General features: G+C 25.6%; 3 protein-coding genes across 4 annotated transcripts in view; 2 read left to right on the plus strand and 1 right to left on the minus strand.

The window, feature by feature from the left end:
- Position 1: 1 nt before the first annotated feature.
- LOC126896343 (structural maintenance of chromosomes protein 6) lies at positions 2-5,405 on the plus strand. The gene is made up of 3 exons (XM_050669022.1): positions 2-161; positions 232-311; positions 2,143-5,405. The coding sequence occupies exons 2-3, from the start codon at positions 296-298 to the stop codon at positions 5,259-5,261; spliced, it is 3,135 nt and encodes a 1,044-aa protein (XP_050524979.1). The 5' UTR covers positions 2-161; positions 232-295; the 3' UTR covers positions 5,262-5,405.
- A 637-nt stretch (positions 5,406-6,042) lies between these two features.
- On the minus strand, positions 6,043-8,358 carry LOC126896348 (adenylate kinase isoenzyme 6). The gene is made up of 4 exons (XM_050669038.1): positions 8,142-8,358; positions 7,917-8,071; positions 7,708-7,853; positions 6,043-6,674 (listed from the first exon to the last, which is right to left on the minus strand). The coding sequence occupies exons 1-4, from the start codon at positions 8,170-8,172 to the stop codon at positions 6,479-6,481; spliced, it is 528 nt and encodes a 175-aa protein (XP_050524995.1). The 5' UTR covers positions 8,173-8,358; the 3' UTR covers positions 6,043-6,478.
- Positions 8,359-12,421: 4,063 nt separating this feature from the next.
- Positions 12,422-19,994, plus strand: part of LOC126906826 (inverted formin-2-like) — a 32,804-nt gene continuing 25,231 nt past the window's right edge. The window contains exon 1 of one of the 2 annotated variants that reach the window (XM_050687715.1): positions 12,422-12,626. The gene's annotated coding sequence lies outside the window, so the exon portion shown is untranslated. The remainder of the gene's footprint in view (positions 12,627-19,994) is intronic. The other variant, XM_050687724.1, reaches the window with a different exon arrangement.

Below are 19,994 nucleotides of genomic sequence, written 5' to 3' on the forward strand. Positions count from 1 at the left end.
AATATTATTCTGGATGAAAGTTGAATAAAGATTCTTAAAGAGTTAACCAATGTGAAATGCTTTATTGTTCTTAATAAAAAATATAAAAATTTATTCTCTTAATTTTTAATTTTGAACTTTTGAAATGAATATCTTTAATTTACTATGACACATAACATCTGGTATGTACTTATTTACTGTATTTTTTGGTGTGAAAAAATCTATAAATTCTATTTCTTTGATTGTTTATAGATGAAATGTTTTGATTTTGCAAAAAAAATGTTATATTAATATCTCAAAAAAAAAAGCAAAAAATATGAGCCCTATTCAAAGTAAGAAATCTATTTAAGTACATAAATCCTTACATTTGATCAATTTTATTTTTGCTATATAATAATATATAATATATACAGCATAATTAAAAATAATTTTACTAATTATAATAATTTTAATAATAATTAATTTAATTAATTTAAATTAATTTAAATAATAATAATAATTTTAATAATTAATTAAACTAGTAATTATTTGTTGTGTTTTATTAATTTTAATATCAATATAACTTACTCGTGCTATACAGTGTGATTTTAAGAATAATATCCCCAATTTTTTTTATTAAATAATGATTTTTTTTATAAAAATGTACAAAATAAAATTAGATTTATTTTTACAAATCACTGTTAATATCAAGTTTATTCTAAAAATTATTTCCAAGGGTAGATTTAGGGGCAACTTTCAAAAATTAAATGGGAACTTATTATTATATTTTTACTGTTAAATGAAAAATTATCTATAGAAAATTGTGACTCTTTGTTTTGTAATATTACTTTTTGAGTTAATGTAATTTTTAGTTTTATTCAAGAGGGGTGCACAATATTAAAGAAACCTTATCTGTTCATCATGGTAAAGATAGATGCTGCTTAACACTACCTTGCTATTCATCTTTTCTAAATTATTGAACGTTAATAGATTTTTTTTAGTATAGCATATCATAATATGAGTGAATGAGGGATAGATATAAAAATATCATGATATTTGACATTTTGATATTTTCAATATATATTTAATGTTATTTAAAACTGTAAAATAGGGGAGAGTATTCTCATCAGTGCTAAATAATAGTACTCCTTACAAAAAATACACAATATACAGTGTATGTCTTTTAATGCTAGCCATTCTATTTTTCTTAAAATAGTAATTTTTTTTTTTGACTATTTTTATTGTTAGTTACATATGTATCTCCATTTTTCTGTTATAAAATATTTTTTATGTTCAATCCTTATATCTTATAAAGGTATCAACTTTATTGTTTTTAAACGGTAACATACAAATTTAACTATCTGATAAAATAGAAAATCATCTAATTAAGAAAATTTCTGGTTGATAACAAATTTGGACAAATATTTCAGAAGTTATTAAAATTTTTTTACCTAGACAGGAGGAATAGTGTTATGCGAGTAGTAAGAAATGTCTAGTAATAAAAATAGCAGCATCCATTTCTCACATCTAGCCATTACTTAAATTATTAAAAACTTCTAAAATACTGGTCCAAAAGTTGTTATTGATCAGTCATTTTCTCAATAAGATCATTTTCTTTTTTATAAACTAATTAAATATACATATTGCCATATAGAAAAATAATGTTGATATCTTTAAAAAATATAAGAGATGAATATAAAAAATATTTTATTACAGATAAATGGAAATAAATATGAAACTGACAAAAAAAAAAAAATTATAAGAGAAATTAAGTAGCTAGTTTTAAAAGAGACATTCTGTATAATATATAGTAAATATACTCACATGGACTTTATTATACTCCATGTGGTATCATCATTTATTTGATTATGATATAATTTCTGCTAGTTTACACAAGTGTTAATAATGAAATATGTAATGGACCCATATTCTATTAAATTAAATGTTGATCATCAATTTTAATTAATATAATAAAGTTAATTATTCTCTCTATAGTTATATATGATACATTTATAAAACTTTATCTTAATATATTTTAAGTGCTAAAAATTCTTATGAAAGATTAAAACTTAAAATAAGTTGATTATATCTTATTACTTTCTTTCGAGTTTAAGCTATAATACACTCATTGAGCATTATGTGTTAATTTGGAAAAAATTATATTAATCAAACTTTTTTACATAGAAAATAAGCAAATGGAAGATCAGTTTGATGACAATGATTGGTATAATGGAAGTATTAAATCTATTACATTGGAAAATTTTATGTGTCATTCACACTTTCATTTAACTTTTAATCCTAGAATAAATTTTATATCTGGATTAAATGGATCAGGGAAGAGTGCTATCCAAGCAGCAATCGTTATCGGTCTTGGTGGAACAGCTGCGATAGTTAATAGAGGTAAATCAGTACAATCACTCATTAAATATGGTTGTAGTTCAGCTTCAATTTCAATAACATTAGCTAATGGTGGTGATTGTAATTATGATTCTGGCCCATATAAGCCTGAAATTTATGGTAAACAAATAACTGTTGTAAGAAATATAACTGCATCTTCAAGTACTTATAAATTTCTTAATGAAAATGGACGTGTTATAAAAAGTAATAAAAAAGAATTAAAAAATTTACTTTTACATTTTAACATTATGCCAGATAATCCAGTTTGTGTTATGAATCAAGGAGATGTTAAGATTTTTCATAAAAATACAAAAGACAATGAAAAGTTTGAATTATTTTACAAAGCTTCATCAGCAAATATCTACAGTGATCAAATTGATGCTACAAAAATAATAGCCAATGAGTATGCTGAAAAATTACAAAAAGCAGAAGAAATTTTAGATCAATGTCATAAAGAAATGAAAGAATATGAAACTTATGAAAAAAAGTCTAAACAACTAGAATTACTTAAAAAAAGTATTGGGCATTTTCAAAATGAATATGCATGGCAAATAGTTAACAAAATTGAAAAAGAATGTAATGACAATACAAATGAAATGTCCAATTGTAAAGAATATATTTGTCAATCTAAATCTTCTATTAAAGAGTTGGAGGAAAAAGTAAAGCAGTCATCAGATATTTTAAAAGAAAAACAAGAAGAATTATCTATTGCTCAAGAAGCCCGTTCACGTAATCATTTTGCTCTTATGGATATTAAAAAAGAAAAACAAAATAAAATTTGTGAATACGATAAAATCAAACAATCAATAAGAAGTTATGATTCAAATTTAAAAATGTTTCTCAATGATAAAAAAGAATTAGAAAAACATATAGCAATTGAAAATCAGAAAGGTAATTCAAATAATGTTGCTCAACTAACAGAGTCAATAAACCGATTGGAACAAAATATTAAAGATATTGAAGCTGCTTGGAAAAATAACATAGAATATGAACAAATTCTTAACAACACGATAGATGATCTAAGACAAAAAATTGGCCATCTGAAAAATAATGAGATTGCACCTCTCCAAAGAAGAGTAGCAGAATTAAATAAAAACATTAATAGTATGTCACAACAACAAGATAGAATTAATTTTTATGGTAATTGGATGCCAAATCTAATAATAGCTATTGAAACAGCTTATAAACAAAAAAAATTTATCAAGAAACCTATTGGGCCGATAGGAGCTCACATAAAAGTAAATTCAGATAAATGGATTTTTTCAATTGAAAATTTTTTAGGAAGAGGAAGCTTAAGAACATTTTTAGTAGATAATTTTACTGATAATAAAACATTACAATCAATCATGGATAAAATTATACCAGGTGGCACAAGAAAACCAACTGTAGTTACCAGTAAATTTTTTGATCAAGTTCATAATATTATGGAAAAAGAAACGAAAAGTAGTCTTTTTCGTATGTTAACATTTACCAATCCAGTTGTTGCTAATAGTTTGATTGACAATAATCGTATAGAAACTATCATGCTCGTTGAAGATGCAGGGGAAGCCATGCCTATGATGGAAAATGTATCTAAGGTCCCAAAGAATTGTCAGTTTAGTTTAACTTTAGATGGAACTCAAATTTATCCTAGTCCTTCATATAGAGTTTATTCTCTGCAAAATCCTACTGAAGCTGTTCTCTTACAGAGCGATGTTTCAGTTGCAATAAATAATCTTAAACAAGAAAAAAAAGAGCTTGAAGCGAAAATTACTAACCTTCTTGGCGAAAGTGAAAATCTCGAATATTCAAAAAATGAAAAACAACAAAATTTGAATAAAACTCGCTCTGAAACTAGATTGCTTAAATCAAAGTATGATGAATACACCAAAAAGGCTAATGAACTTAAAGCAAAGTGTGATGAGGAACAGGATGATAGATTGAATACGCTTACTGAAGAAATGAATGAAGTTAATTCAAAAATTGCAAACATAGAAAAATTGAGAGAAAATTCAATTGCTCCATTATCATGTATTGAAAAAGAAATTACTGAAATTAATGTTCGTATGCGTGAATTACAGTCAACTATAGAGAAAACTGATCGCTCTGCAATTATGGAACAAATAGAAAATCATGAATCAAAAATTAAAAACTATAAATCTGAAATTTCACAAATTAATAATGAAGTTAAAAATAAAATCTTATTCTTAAATAAATTAGAAATAAAGAGTGTAAGTATTAAAAAAGATCTTGTAAAAAAAGAAGAAGAAGCAAGGTGTTTGTGTGAAAAAATAGTTACTACACGTGATGAAGAAGACATTAGAAGAGATATAGAAGACACTAATCATAAATTTCAGTTGTTAGAATTGGAACTGAAAAAAAAAAAAGATAACCACTTAGGTTTAAGGGATGACTACAAAAAAAAGAAAAAAGAATATCTTCAACACAACTCATTGCTTAACCAAATAAAAGAAATTTACTTCAATAATAAAAAATCAATAGAGTCTAGTGATTTATTTTTACAGAATTATTTAGAAGTTGTTCGACTAAAAGTTATAGAGTCTTTTGACTTAATATTACTTTTACGAAAAATAAAAGGCAATCTTGAAATAGATCTTAAAGAAAGAACTATGCATATTTCTATGTTTGATAATATTAGTACATCATGTGCATCAGGTGGTGAAAGAACTTTTGCTACAGTTGCTTTAATTTTATCATTATGGAGTAATGTACAACTTCCATTTTACTCAATTGATGAGTATGATGTTTATATGGATAATATTAATAGAATGGCAACCACATCATTATTGATGATGTCTATTGAAAATAGGAGGAATCAATTTATATTTTTAACACCTCAAGATATATCTCATATCCATAGTGCTAACAACATTAAAGTAGTTAGATTAAAAGAGCCAAGGTCTTAGTCATTATTTACTGTGTGTTATAAAATTTTTAGTGATTAACAGGTTTTATTATAATAATGTTTAAATTGTACTTTTCTTCTTATTTATTTTTTTCTTGTAGGCTTTATTATATACAAATATTAAATATTTTGTTATACAAAATAATCTATTCTTTTGATTTTTATGTATAGGGTGATATCATTTAATATCTATTAATTTTGAAAGATATAATAAGTGAAAAATGTGAGTTATAATAATTAATTATTAATTGTTCATCTCATTGATTAGATATTATTTATTGATTCTATTTACCTAATTGATAACAATATTTAATATTTATGAAAATAATGCTAAAAATGTTATATATAATCATTTTTAGGTTATTAAAATTTTTTTGAGAATAAAACAAAATTCAAATGGGAAGTCCTTAGCTTCTCCAAATTATTTATTAGAACTACCAGTTTCATTTTACACCTTATTAAAGACGACTATGAATATTGTTATTGGATAATTTTTGCCTTTTAATTGATAATAATAATAATAACACCTTAAAATTTAAATTGAATATGTACCTATGAAAAAATAGCAATAATAGTATCCTATTATGTACACCAATGATTAATACTCTACAAATTAAATTACATGTTGATTACTCCACTATAAATATCAGGTATTTTTTCAAGTGTTAATATGTAATATTCTTCTAAATTTATTAAATAATAATATAGAAATTAGGTTTAATTTAAAATTATGTTGTAAACATGGCTAATGGTTATTTCTTTGTGATATGAGACAATATTAATAAATAATTGTGATATATATATATATGTGTGATACTGGCTACATAGATACAAAATAATTATATGCCTGGCACTTATATAGTAGGATTCAATTATGTATTGTGTACATAAATAAGGATAATCCAATTCTTAAGTTCTAAAGGCTTAATTATATTACTATATAAATTATTTTATTTAAGCATAAGTTAATAAGAGTGACAAAAAGATAAAAAATTCAAAAGTTTTATAGTAACCACAGAAACCCTTAAAAATTAAATTATTAAAATAAATTTAAGTAAGAGTATTATTATTATTAAAACTAAGAATCTAAAAAATATAAGTATTAAACTTAACAACAAAATTACATTTATTTACAAACACAAGTGTCTTGTTAAAATGTTAAGACTTGTAACATTTTTCTTCTGTTAAATATAAAGAAGTTAAACAGTATTTTATTACTTAAATACTAACATTATCTTTGATCCATTGATTGATCCAAGAGCTAATTTGAGTGATATTGCGTTCCATATCAGCATGAGTTTCATTTCTAAGTTCATGTACTATGTTGTTATCATAAGAATCAAGTGCTTCCTCATACAGTGTTTGAAATATCTCGCATTCAATATTATTCTGAAGTTTATTGCTAGAATAACCTCTAAAAAAATGTTTAATGGTTGAATAGAAAAGTGTAATAGTTTTAATTTATAAGACATAAATCTCTTTATTCAGGGGTTAAAATAATAATATAATTTCCAAATATATAAAAATTCAGGTTTTTTTTATTATACAACAGATTTTAATTAAAAAAAAAAGGATTACTAATTTTACCAGACAATGTCATAATTGTATCAGTACATTAATTTATCCACTTTACACAGCAATAAATTTATTATCGACCACTAAATTTCTCCTAAAATAATAATTTTTCTGTTTATTTTGTTTAATAGTATATATTTTTTAACTTATAATTGGTTAAATATTTTTAAAGTCCATCTTATTCCTTAAAAGGTATCAACTAAATTTTTTAAATGGCTATCATATTAATTATTTAAAAATGACTGGTCAATAACAATATATAAGTTAGTAGTTAAAAAGTTATTAACAATTTTATATAATGATTAGAGGTGAGGTGCAGAGAGTATTATTTTTATCATCATACATTTCTCAGCTTTGCTACTTCTCTCATCCAGATATAAAAATATTCATAATTCCTGAACTACTGGTTCAAAAGTTGTTATCGACCAATCATTTTCTTAGTTTATTTCCCATTATTTGAGGTAGATATTATTTATTTATATGTTTTAAATCACTTTTTTAGCTTATTAAGGGCCATAGCAGCCAAACTATAGTAGGTTTAGTAACCATTATACTCCAAGATGGATAGTTAGTTTGTTATCAGAGAAGATGAGCTAGTTAAATATATATATTACATTTAAAGAAAATAAGGTTAGTTCCCATAATAGGGTCAAAAGATGAATCTATAAAAGTGTTTAAACACTTATAAGTTGAGAAATAGATACTACTTAAATAAGTTAAAAAAAAAATTCTAATTTTATAAGAAATCAGGTGATAATCAATTACTCTATATAACTTGATCATTAATTAATGATAAAATACAAACTAAATAATTCTGTTAGCAGTATTAATTAGTTTGAATTATATTTTTAGTAAATTTTTACATATTTTACCTTTTTTCAAGTCGATCATAGAGTAAAGTATTATTAGTTCTTAACACAAACACTACATCAAACCAACGTTCAGGAAAGAAATCACATCCATGGTAGTCTACAATTTTTCCCCCATCTTCCATTCGAGATTCTAACTCGTCAAGTAACTTAAAATAAGTAGTATTAGGCTTGTCTTAATCATAAATATTATAATTCAAATAAGCTATTACCTTTTCTTCATCTAATATTTGACACTCTAAATTTTCATCAAATCCAGAATAACAATTACATTGTTTAGCAACCTGGCCTACATCAATCCATTCCATATCTACGCCACTTCGAATCAACTCTTCACAGAGTTTTGACTTTCCTACACCCGGTGTTCCTACAATGAGTAGTAATTAAAATGAATAAAATTTTATTTCTTTGATAAACGTTTATCATCAAATTTTTACCCGTAATAAGAATGTTAGGTTTCCTCCGCATATTATCCTTAAGACAAGTGGGTAAGTAAATGTAATTTTACAGTTAAAAACATATATTACTTACAAAAATTTGACTAAAAGTTATAAGAGCCAGGTAAAATTAAATGCATATAATTATATTAAAAGAGAATTAATTATTTGTTTTTTTGTAATCAAGTTGAATCGTCCGTTTAATCATCGATAACACGTGACACAAAAATATAATGGTACTCTATTGATAACATCTGATAACTTATTTGATAAAGAAAATAATCGCCTTGAATTTGAAAGAACAGCGCGCTCTAACTACTCGTAAAATAAGTGTGATTAGAATATATGGTATAACTTGTAAAGATATTTTACAAAAACGTCTATAGTTCTTAAAAATAAGCTATCTTACCAAATAAATTTAAATCATCAATAGTGTTCAATAAAAAATTATAAATACGGTGAGCTATTTAAAATTAAATTTTAAGACGTATAGAAATTGGTTCTTGAAATTAACGTATCGTCTAGNAAAGATATTTTACAAAAACGTCTATAGTTCTTAAAAATAAGCTATCTTACCAAATAAATTTAAATCATCAATAGTGTTCAATATAAAATTATAAATACGGTGAGCTATTTAAAATTAAATTTTTATCGTGTTTGTTCTTTTATTTTTAACTAAAAGTTTGATGCGCAAAAATTTGAAAAAAAAAACCCTAAGTTTTATAAAATATGCATATATTACACATTTAATTATCTACTAGTATGTTCTCCATTACGTTCATAGTATGCATGGATTCTATCGTATATAGTCATGGATTTGTAAGCCTTACACAATTTTAATACTCCTGTATTTTTGCTTTAGTTGCGTCACTGGAAGTGAAGGATTAATTCAAAATTGTTTTTTGATCATCCTGAAAACATAAACAAACTGAAATGTCTACTGTTGCAGTATAAACGACGCTATTGGAGTGTATACACAGCTGAAAATATTACTGTCTAACCTATTTTAACGGAAAAAAATTGACTGAACGGTATTTTAACTTAAAATACAGTTCGGTTAAAATTCTTAACCGAAGGATATTATATCCGACAAATATTTTACCCGAAATGAAACTGGTATTAGCGATAGCAATGATAACATTGTTTTACACTAATAAATAAATTAATGCTAGTATATTCGAATAAGTTTGACAATTATTTTAGGCTATCATAAAATCTACCCAAAAAATAATATATATACTACAAACAGTGGCGTATTTAAAAAGGTGCAAAGCAAATATAAATGGGCATATCTTGGGGGTAATTGATATTTTATTAACTTTTTAATTTTTGACAAACAAAAGTCTTACTATTAAGATAATTAAATAACCTGAAATACTTTGGGACATAAGTATTTCGAACATATCTTCGGGAGAGCTTAAATACATCTTTGATAACAAAACGCATTTAGTAGTGTGTTCAGTCAGTGGTCGTAGTGGATGAATACGGAGAGTGGCATTTCTCAATTTTTTTTAATTTACATTTTTCATCCCTCCATTTGTCTAAAGTAATACATTCCCTTTATTATTGTACAATGTGCATTATCATTTCTATTGGTGTTTTTCTTCTATACAAAAATTGTATTTTAATGTTATTAATTAAATTTCTTAAAGTTAATGAACAAAATTATGGTAGATTAAAAATTTGTTTTAGTATTTTCTTTAAATTAAGTTAATTAAATCTGACTAACATTATTGCAATTGTTTAACATTTAGTTTGTTAAACTAAATTAAATTGATAATTGAACTTTTAAAATGCCTGGTATGGTAAATGGTCAAAACTTTTTGAAGACGTATAGAAATTGGTTCTTGAAATTAACGTATCGTCTAGTCTTCAGAATGTCTGTGATAGTATTTTTTCGATTTGGGAGAAGAGTAGTTTTGGAGAAAATGTTCTCGTCACTTTGGCGTTTTACGCGTAAATTACACCGCAAGCCTTCGCATTATTATGACTCGTAACAATTTCATAATCATAATTTATGATTTTATGTTCTAAAGATTTGGAAATAGAAATTATTTTATTAAATAACATTTTTGTTATAGTGCTAAATTAATTTTCCTTTTTTTATATAATTATATATATACACACAACTTTCTATATATTTTTTGATAGATGGTGGTATAAGCCCCACATTGCCACCCTTCGTTATGTCTATGTATATGCTATTCATTCAGACATCATTCCACTTACCGTTCAAACATGTGACGGAACATAAAAATTCAATGATCTTTTACGTGATTTTAATAAAATCCACCCCTATTATTATAGTTTTTAAAAAACAGTTGGAGGCTTCAGAAAATTATAAAATACTATTTGAAAAGGAGAAGACGTGTTAGTCGACGTATTACTATTTATCTTTTTATTTGGGTTTATTTTTTTAAATAATTTGGCGATGGTTGCTTTTTAAAACTCTTTTTGTTATACTTATAATTTTATTCAAAATTTCGAATTAGGTTATTAAATTATTTTCGTAAAAATACATTATATTCACAATTTAATTACAAAATTTGTATGAATTTTTGTTTTGAGTACATTAACTGACATTAATAGTTGGATTTAAAATTTTAGCGGAAGTTCAATTAAAAAATTAAGGTACAGTATTATTAGTTGAAATATTTTAGTTTGTTCTAGAGCTATTAATTGTAAATTAATATCTGGATTAAGTTTATGTTTATATATCTAATTAACTTATGTATAAGTTAATTAAGCTGGCAGATATATCAGTAAACTTAAGATAAAATGTATGTTTATTACAGACAAGTCGATTCTCGTCATAAAAATAGTATGTAAAATCCCAATTAAATTGGGATTTTCAGAAAACTTTTCATAGCAGTAAAAAGGCGTCTTGAATTAATTAATTTAATTACCTCGGAAGTATCGAATTGTATTTTAAGTGTTTCATGTTTGAATTCTAATAGAAGCTTGTTCTGATATTGGTTGTATTTTGATTTTAAATATTTATTGATGTTGAAGAGTACAATTTAGTAATACATCTTCGTGAATTGTACATAAATATATAAGTACACATAAAATATCATACTACATACACGATGACCCAGATGCTGATTCTTCAATGTTACCAGCTTAAGTCCTTGGAACAACCATATGGTCACTTGCACGTTTTGGACACGTAAATTTTTACTGATTGCTAACACGATAATTATATTTATAACTATCGTTAAATTTTATTTGATTCGATGTATCCTTGGCTACTGAAAATGTAACAATTAATGTAATTTAAATTTATTATAGCTCTGAATTCTGTTCTCAATATGATAAAACAGTTTTTGAATTAAAAGGATAATAGTAAATGAAATTTATATGAGCAATCAGAGGCTCTTCTCAATTTCCTTTATGATAGGGTATTTTATATAATGTTAAAGTATTCATTTGATTAAATATTTCATCATTTGTTGTAGAAAACCTCCATATCATTGAGCTACATTACAGCATCTTCATGGATTTATTTTAAACAGTTAAGAAAAATGATTATTATTTTTAATCCATTTAATTTTATATATTTTAAAAATGGACGTAAAATGTTAATAAGTTATTTATTGTACACGTAACTAAAATAAAAACTATTATAAAGCACACACGAGAAAACCTCCTTGTAAATTTAATAACTAGTAGGTATTTTTAAAATTTACCTCTAAAAAGCTTTTTTTTATACTCGTCACTTCTTTAGGCAAGTTTTGAACAAAAACAAAATGGTTATCAGCATCTTAACTGTATTAAAAAGTTTGAATCGTTCCCTCCTAAAAAATGTTTAATCAGCCCTTGTATATATTATTTACAGATTTAGATTGTCTCCAGGGTCCATGGATAATAGGACCCTACCTTAAATAATGATTTTTTTTTTTTATTATATCTTAATTTATATAAAAATTAGCCATCTTTTGGTTGTCGGTATTTGTTGATAATATCCGCCTCCGGAGCTCAAATAAGCTTTAATCTTTAACCTAATTGTATGGTTTGCTAGTCGGAATGAATTTTAGTGTTCTTTTTCACGTAATGGTATTTTTTTTATCTTAGTTTGAAATTCTTTTAACGTTTAACTTGTGGTGTTCACTGAGCTTAAAATAATGAAATGCTTCTACTGTTAGTCATATTTTGCACATGATTGGTAACAAGCTTCATACGGTAATCTATAACACATTGTATTTGAGTAAAATATGGAAAGGGAACTTCGATATTATAGGCAATATCGAGAAACGCATGCCGTAGGTGTCTTCTCGGGTGGCGCCTTGTCACGGTAGTTTGTTTCTTATGCCGCTCCGATTAACACGTTCCCGTCATGGATCAACTCGTTTACCGCATGTGTTTTTTAAATCCTTAGAATATGCTTTGGTGTATTTTATTATTCTGTTGTTAGTGCGAAAATAAAGTGTCTTTTAATTTTAAAGTCAAGTATAAATAGGTAATTGCTTGATTCACTCAGACTCAGTATGTATATGTATAAATATATTATTTTATATTTCATTTTTCATTAAAATTTAACTGAATTTTATTAATATTTTGAAATATGAAATACTAGTTGTAAATTTAATTTTAATTGAGTATTTCCTATCGTACTTATAAAAAATTGTGTCCATTTTTAATTTAAATGGATTTTGAAATTAAATGTTAGTCAAAAATTTACATTTTCATTAATATTATATTTATAATATTTAAGTCACTTAAATGGAAAATACATAATGAATTTGGTTCAAAATTAATAATGGCAAGAAAAATTTAAAAATACTATAGAGAAATATTTCATGTTGGTACATAAAAAAATGATCATTATTTTTGATTAAATGATTTTAAGGGGTATAGTATCATTATTGTTATAGTAAGTTAAATTTTTCTGTAAGTAAATTCGAATGTATTATTTGACTTAACTAGTCAACACTTCTTTGGTGTTTGTTTACTATAATATTAGGCTGTTGAAATAGTAATGATAAACACTGTCGGTATAAAAATTATGTTAATTTAGAATGTCCTCAGGATGTAACAAATCTTTTTATGTAGGTTTTTTTATTCAACCTCACTAAATTACTAAATAAATATACTGCATGCGGATTTTAGTTTGATTTTAGCGTTTTGGCTGTTGGTAATAATCTCTTATTCTTCATTTCTTATATTTTTAATTCTCAATTACTTGTTTGATGGCCGGACATTAAAAGTCAAAAAAAGGGCTCAGCTCTGTTATTATCACTTAACACACCCTAATTCGAAGTTACACTAGTTTATTACCTATTATTATTTTTATTAGATATTTCATTAATTTTGTCACTTGTCAGTGTTGTTAACAAGATCAACGTAAACTTGTTTGACAAATAAAAATTATTTTTTCAGTTGTCAAATATATAAACGCCGATATGTATTAGTTTATCGTACACACAAAAATTAATAAAATGTCATTATTCGTTTCAATAAGTCACTAAATTAACTTAGTTCTTTAAACGTTTTAAACATTTGAAGTTTTTATAGAATTTACGTTTCGTGTCAAAATTATTAGTTTAAATTTAAACTTGAGTTATTTAATTATCTCATATGGATCATTTTCTTCATGATTATTTGACAGTTGTCAGTTAGAACTTAAATTGTAAAGTAAAGACGTAAAGCTATTGACATTTTGAAAACAAACATTTTAATTTGAGATTTATGAATAATGTAGTTCATTAATTTTAATATGCTACAGTTAAGTATTTTTAAACATAAATAATAAATATGAATAACTAGAATAATCATTCTCTACACAACGTTAAAAAAATAAGATAAATTTTGAGGAATGAGTTTAATGTTCTATTTAGATAATGATCTTAAAACTCATTTATTGTTATTGTGGCAAACCACGCTTATTGATATTTAATTACATTTTTTATCATAAGATCTTTAAACGATTAATTTAACTTTCCATTAACGTTGATCTGAGGATATTTTATATATTATTTAAAATAATACTATACAGTTCGAAGGTATCAAATTATTCTTTATATTTCATACATGATTTTTCTTGATTAATTATTTAAGATGGTTTTTAAATATAATGGATTATATTAATTCTTCTGTATTAATTTAAGTACATCTAAGCCACTTATGGTAAAACTTTTGGTCGTAATATAAGTTTAATAAAGTTAATGATTATTCTTAATCGAAGTAAATGTCAAGTACTTAAAACAAGCAATCGCTTGTGATAAAAGAAATAGAACAAGTACAGAATTTAGACCTAGATGTTTGAAAATATAATTACCATAGAGTTTTAATGCTTAGGTAGAGATGTTATATGTTACAAGTGTATTATGCGAAATTTATATTTGGTAGGTGGCAACTGATAACCATAAAGGATCAAGGTTTATATGCAAGAGTTGTACGTTCATATTCTACTCGTATCGCGTTAAAAATCTTGTTTAGTTGTTTGCAACTGACAAACAGATCATATTAGGTTTATACGATTTTCATTTGGATCGCACTGTAAATCGTGACTTGTGCTGTACAACTGATCGTATTGTTCCGAATAGGCTGGTTGTCCAGACTTTCAGTACATATACATGGTAAACGACTTCCTGTGTTATAATATAGTTTACTGAGTTTCGCATTTTAAAGTGTATTTGATTAATGAAGATGACTAATACTCGCCATTTGTGTGTTGGGGGCAAGGTTGGCGTTATAATAACAATATTAAAGGACGGGACGGACAGACGGCCAGTTTCCTAATAAGGGCTCCTCCGGCTCGCCTACTACCACTCACCGCCACTAACAACTGCCGTTCGACCTTACTTTTTTGTATTTGACACAAATCCAACACAGACAGTTTGTTGCGATATCCTAAAAACGCTGCTGATTATCTTATACACACATATACCTATTGTGTTCATGCAATTGTTTTATGCTCTTCTTCCTCACGCGTGTCGCCGAATCATTATAATCATTAAATATAACGAGTCGCAGTCATTGTTGTACTTGTCGCTACTAACAAAAATTAAACTAATAAAACATGCTTCAAATCAGTTTAAAAAGTCAACCACTTGTTTTAAGTCAAGGTCAGGTTTGCGATAGTTGTAGCTATTGGCTGACGTTAAGATTGTGTAATAATGATGATAACTCCCACAGTTATAAGTATATAGAATTTTAAGTTTAGAACTACTATTTTTTAGGTTTGTGTTAAATATATTCAATATGATAAATTTTAATGTAAAATTAAAAATATCCAGGTATTCTAAAACCATGAGTATATTTATTATAAAACACTGACGATTTATCTAGTAAATCTATTTGATTATTACATTAGATAATTTATTATTTTTTAAATAAAACGTCAATCAATTAGCATTTTAACATAGATAATATCAACATTTTTTTTAAACAAATTGAAAATTAATATCAAACACGCCTAATTCTCGAGTAAAAAACCAGTTAAACATTTTGGGAAAATTTTGAAACTAGTTGAATTCATTAGATATATTTGAGAATTACAAATGTTTGGAATTCATTAAGTGTAAAATTTATTGCCAAACATAACGGTGTTAACAAATATCCTCAAAGTCATTGACTAAAGGTGTCATTTTACTGACTATTTGTTGGTGAAGTGTTTAAATCATGACAACCAATTTGAACATATGTTATGTGTACATAATCAGCTATGTCATAATAGCTATGAATAATATTGAATCGCTATATTTGAACATTTATGTTTGTTCAGTACACCTGAATTGTTTATTTAAAAAGTGCTGGTCAATTTTCCAATAAATAACCATATTATTGATAGGATACTTAAATGTTTAATTAATATTTTTGTTTTACTATTAAAATACATTCAAAATATAACAATATAACGATAGGATTAAAAAAAAAAAAAATTATATGTGGATAATTTTACTTGAAGTTACTAATTATAGTTATGTAGATTGTTTTAATAAATTTGATAAATGTGAATTAAAAATAATTTCACGGAAAGTTATTATACTTAATATATTTTATTAATCTCTTGATTTTAAACAAATCATTTAAAAATATTTTTGAGTATAAAAACTGCACGAAAACAAAAAAAAAATTATTTTTCGGTTTGGTCATTTCAAATACTCTCATACAATATCATCAATTCATAAAAAGGCTTTACATTTTTATCTTCCAAGGTTAATAAACTTTACAGAATTTTTCGGATTCTACAGAATATTAATAATTTTTGACAATACTTCTATGCTCAATATAATTTTAAATCTTACGTTGTAATATACCACGTACTGTACGTCTCATTACATGTAACCAGCTTTCGATTTCAATGGGGAGCCCCATCGGAAGTACGTGATTGCGCATTTAGAACCGAGACGTCTGTCAAGATAGAAATCAAGGAGTATTTTTTAACAGCTTAATTAATATTGAACGAGTAGCAGAACCAGGAAATAGTCAAACACGCATATACTATCTGTATACTTATACATCAGAATAGTAAGCATAAAATAATTAGCATTCGTCTTATAGTGAAATGTAAATGACTTATGCTAATTTGTCCATCACATTTATTGTTATTGGAAATTTCAAGAAGTCATCATATTACCTGGGTAATTATTACTTTCGACCAAAAAGTATGTTTACAACAATAATTTTCTGGTAAATAAATAAAACTCAATTCAATGAAGACGTTTTTAATTTTTTTATGCAGAATAGAGAAATTTCAGACAAATAATAAACATTATTTAAGTTAAACTATTTTGTACAATTTTTTCATTTACAGTTACTCTATTATATAATGGGCAGCTTGTTTAAATTAAATGATATAATACACTTGTATTATCGATTTTAAGCTTAAGGCATTTTTAAGTTATTAAATAAAGCATTATGATTTATACATTGTAAATCAGAAAGGTATTAAAATAATTATGTAACATCAAGTACAGATCCTTATGAAAATAATATTTTGATGCAGTGATCGAGATTTTTTCGTGGCATGTTACGTATAAGAATTTTTTTTACTGTCTCATAAATTGGAATTAAAAATGAATTTATAACATGAACCTATTTTTATTGTGGAAGTTTATAACTCACTTCCTCTAACCCTTATTTTGACATAATTAAATTCAAATTATAGCAATATTTATTAGCATTTAAGATGTTACTTGTAAATACGTAATTTAATAGATCATTAAAAAGTTCACATCGTTTAATCGTTAAATTAATAATATTTCTAATGATATAAAATCACCCTAATAACATTTTTCGAGACTATTCACTTCCAACTTTATTCATGAAGCTTCAGATATTTTTATTAAACAAAGTTAGAGATATATTCTATTTCAAATAAAAGTTAACCAATTATTAAATTTTATATTTTAGAGTTTACAAACGGTTTAAAATTATAAATTCACAATTCTAAATCTATTTAAAAGTAACCAAATTTATTCTGGTAAAATTGAGTCAAATTTACAATTGTTTAATAAAAAAAAATTTTAATTGGACATTTTTTGATTGCATCTACCTTAAAATATTTTATAAGGAGAGTTGTTATTTTAACTCTTTTAACAATAAGTGAAACATTAAAAAGTCAAGTATAATATTTTGTCTCGAATGATTAAAAAAATCTATGATATTTTGGTTATCATGTTATCATATTTATTACATCAAATAATTTTCAAATTTGGTTAAATATTCTTAAAGAATATTTTTTAAATTGTTAGGATCATTTTTGTTATACATTTTAGTTAAAGTAAAATTTTGAAGTATTAATAAACTTTTTTTCGTATGTTTGAAAAATTGACAATATAACAGTTATACTTATAGTTACTGTAAGTTATGATTTTATTCTTTTAAATAACGTTTGTATATAGAAGTTCTTTTGTGTGTGTTGACTCTACTCACGCGGCAAATGTCATAAACTTCCTGTTCTGTTGACATTATTCGTCAAAAACAATAGCCAATTTGTCACTAGTACGTTATGTATTAAGAATATCAATACATTATATTCGTTAAACAATATATAATAATAATTATATCGAGAAAACAGTTACATAGTTAATAAACCAAAAAGAAGCGACTTCCTTAGCTTATAGATGACGTCCTCGATGAACAAATGGAAAAAAGCCGAATAGTAATTGTCACGGGTGTTCATTGAACCTTATAAATATTATATGCTTGTTACTCCAACTGTAGAGCATGAAATACACCCATAATCCATTTATCTTGTATTATAATAATATATGCATTTATTTCATTTACCCTCGTTTAAATCGCTGTAGAGCCTTTATAAGCATCACGTTCGTATTGCATTTAGTAGAGTAAATAACACACACAATCTAATATATTATGCACTGTGAACTTGAATAATCAAATGGTACTGTCTACCATTTGAATATAGTTAATAAAACAATAAAATAAAATCGAATCATTGTGAATTGTCTTAAGTATAGAAGATTTCTCTCCTGTTTTGGCGGTGATCATTGCTTACAATTAGAAATCAATAGTACAATCGCTCTTCTATAATCCAGTCCAACAGACTAAATTCTTCATATATTAACCTAAAGGTATCTTTTAAAGGTGACAGTAAAACTTTACAAAGTTTACTTTACTTTTGTTGCTGTACTAACTCTTGTAAAATGTTGCATTTACGTATGAAGAAACGCTAAATAATGAGTATTTGAAAAATTAAAGAGACATAATGTATTAAATCATAAAAAAAAAATAATAATAATTATTAAGTAAAGTGTTCCCTTCATAAATCATCTAGAATCGGCGTAGAATGTATTAATTCCGTTGTGATAGTATGACCGTTAAATTAAATTACTGTTCGGTGGGTGGCGAAATCGTTTACTGAATAAACGTTAATTATTTTACACGCAATCTCTTATGTTGTATTATGTGGTAGATTATTGTATTAAAATAGTCTATGTGGAATTCTTTGTTCAATTTTATTTTGCGGTTGAAATCCGCGGCAGATCACGTGGGTAGCTGCTGTGGCGATTAAACGTATATAGGTGTCAAAATGTTTTTGCTCAAAAGACACGAGACACGTGTAATGGGAATATACGTGGGCGTCAGGTCGATTATCTTTATTGACCGGTCGGGGGCATCAATCATTGAGTATTGATACTGTTGTAATAAAATCTTTGTATATTTAACAATAAATCAACTAGGACAGCTTTAGCAAAATGATTCGTTGATTATTATCAACAAATTTATAAGAGCTTGAAAAAATATACGAGTTATAATGTGTAGCTAAACAAATTCTGGGAAAAATTGGCAAATATTACATTTACCTAAAATTATCTTGATCCTTGAGTGCTTATAATTTTCACCTACGACTTAATACAAATGACAGGTTCATAAACTGACAGTAATTTTTTTTTACTAATTACTTGCTCCTTGATAGTAGTTCTCAAAGATGACTTCACTTTACACGCGGTCAGCGCACGACCACTCCTTTTAGTCGTTGAGAGATAATTCCCACACAAATCGGAGATTTTTCAAACTACTTGTATCGAATTCGCGTGATAGCTTCAATTCGACCACGAAAAACGCCATATTATTATAATGTAAAGTAATTCCATAAACCTACGTTATTTTTATTACAAGATATTTATTTTGAATTTTGATTTACAACTGCGAAAACGCCTTAAGAAAAAAATTAGCTAGCGCTTTACTCTTCTAGTACAAATAGTAAAAGTTATCTCAGTGATGAATAAATTGAATTCTACTTAAACTCCATTGAATTATAAGTACATTGGAACACTGACGTACGCAAGGGGGTTGAAACCCCCCAAAATTTATAAGCTAAGCGACAATTTTGGACGATAAACAATAAGTAATAACAATAAAAAAGATCATATCATACTATAA

This window comes from Daktulosphaira vitifoliae, unplaced genomic scaffold (genome assembly GCF_025091365.1).
Source record: "Daktulosphaira vitifoliae isolate Bord-2020 unplaced genomic scaffold, ASM2509136v1 Scaffold_1, whole genome shotgun sequence".
NCBI classification, from domain to species: Eukaryota; Metazoa; Arthropoda; class Insecta; order Hemiptera; family Phylloxeridae; genus Daktulosphaira; species Daktulosphaira vitifoliae.

Bases quoted from the DNA above. Each gene is read 5' to 3' on its own strand.
- LOC126896348 (XM_050669038.1), bottom strand. From the start codon at position 8,172: ATGCGGAGGAAACCTAACATTCTTATTACGG. The intron at 7,854-7,916 runs GTAATAGCTTAT...ACTTATTTTAAG, and splicing joins AAATATTAGATGAAGAAAAG to TTACTTGACGAGTTAGAATC. The intron at 6,675-7,707 runs GTAAAATATGTA...ACATTTTTTTAG, and splicing joins TATGATCGACTTGAAAAAAG to AGGTTATTCTAGCAATAAAC.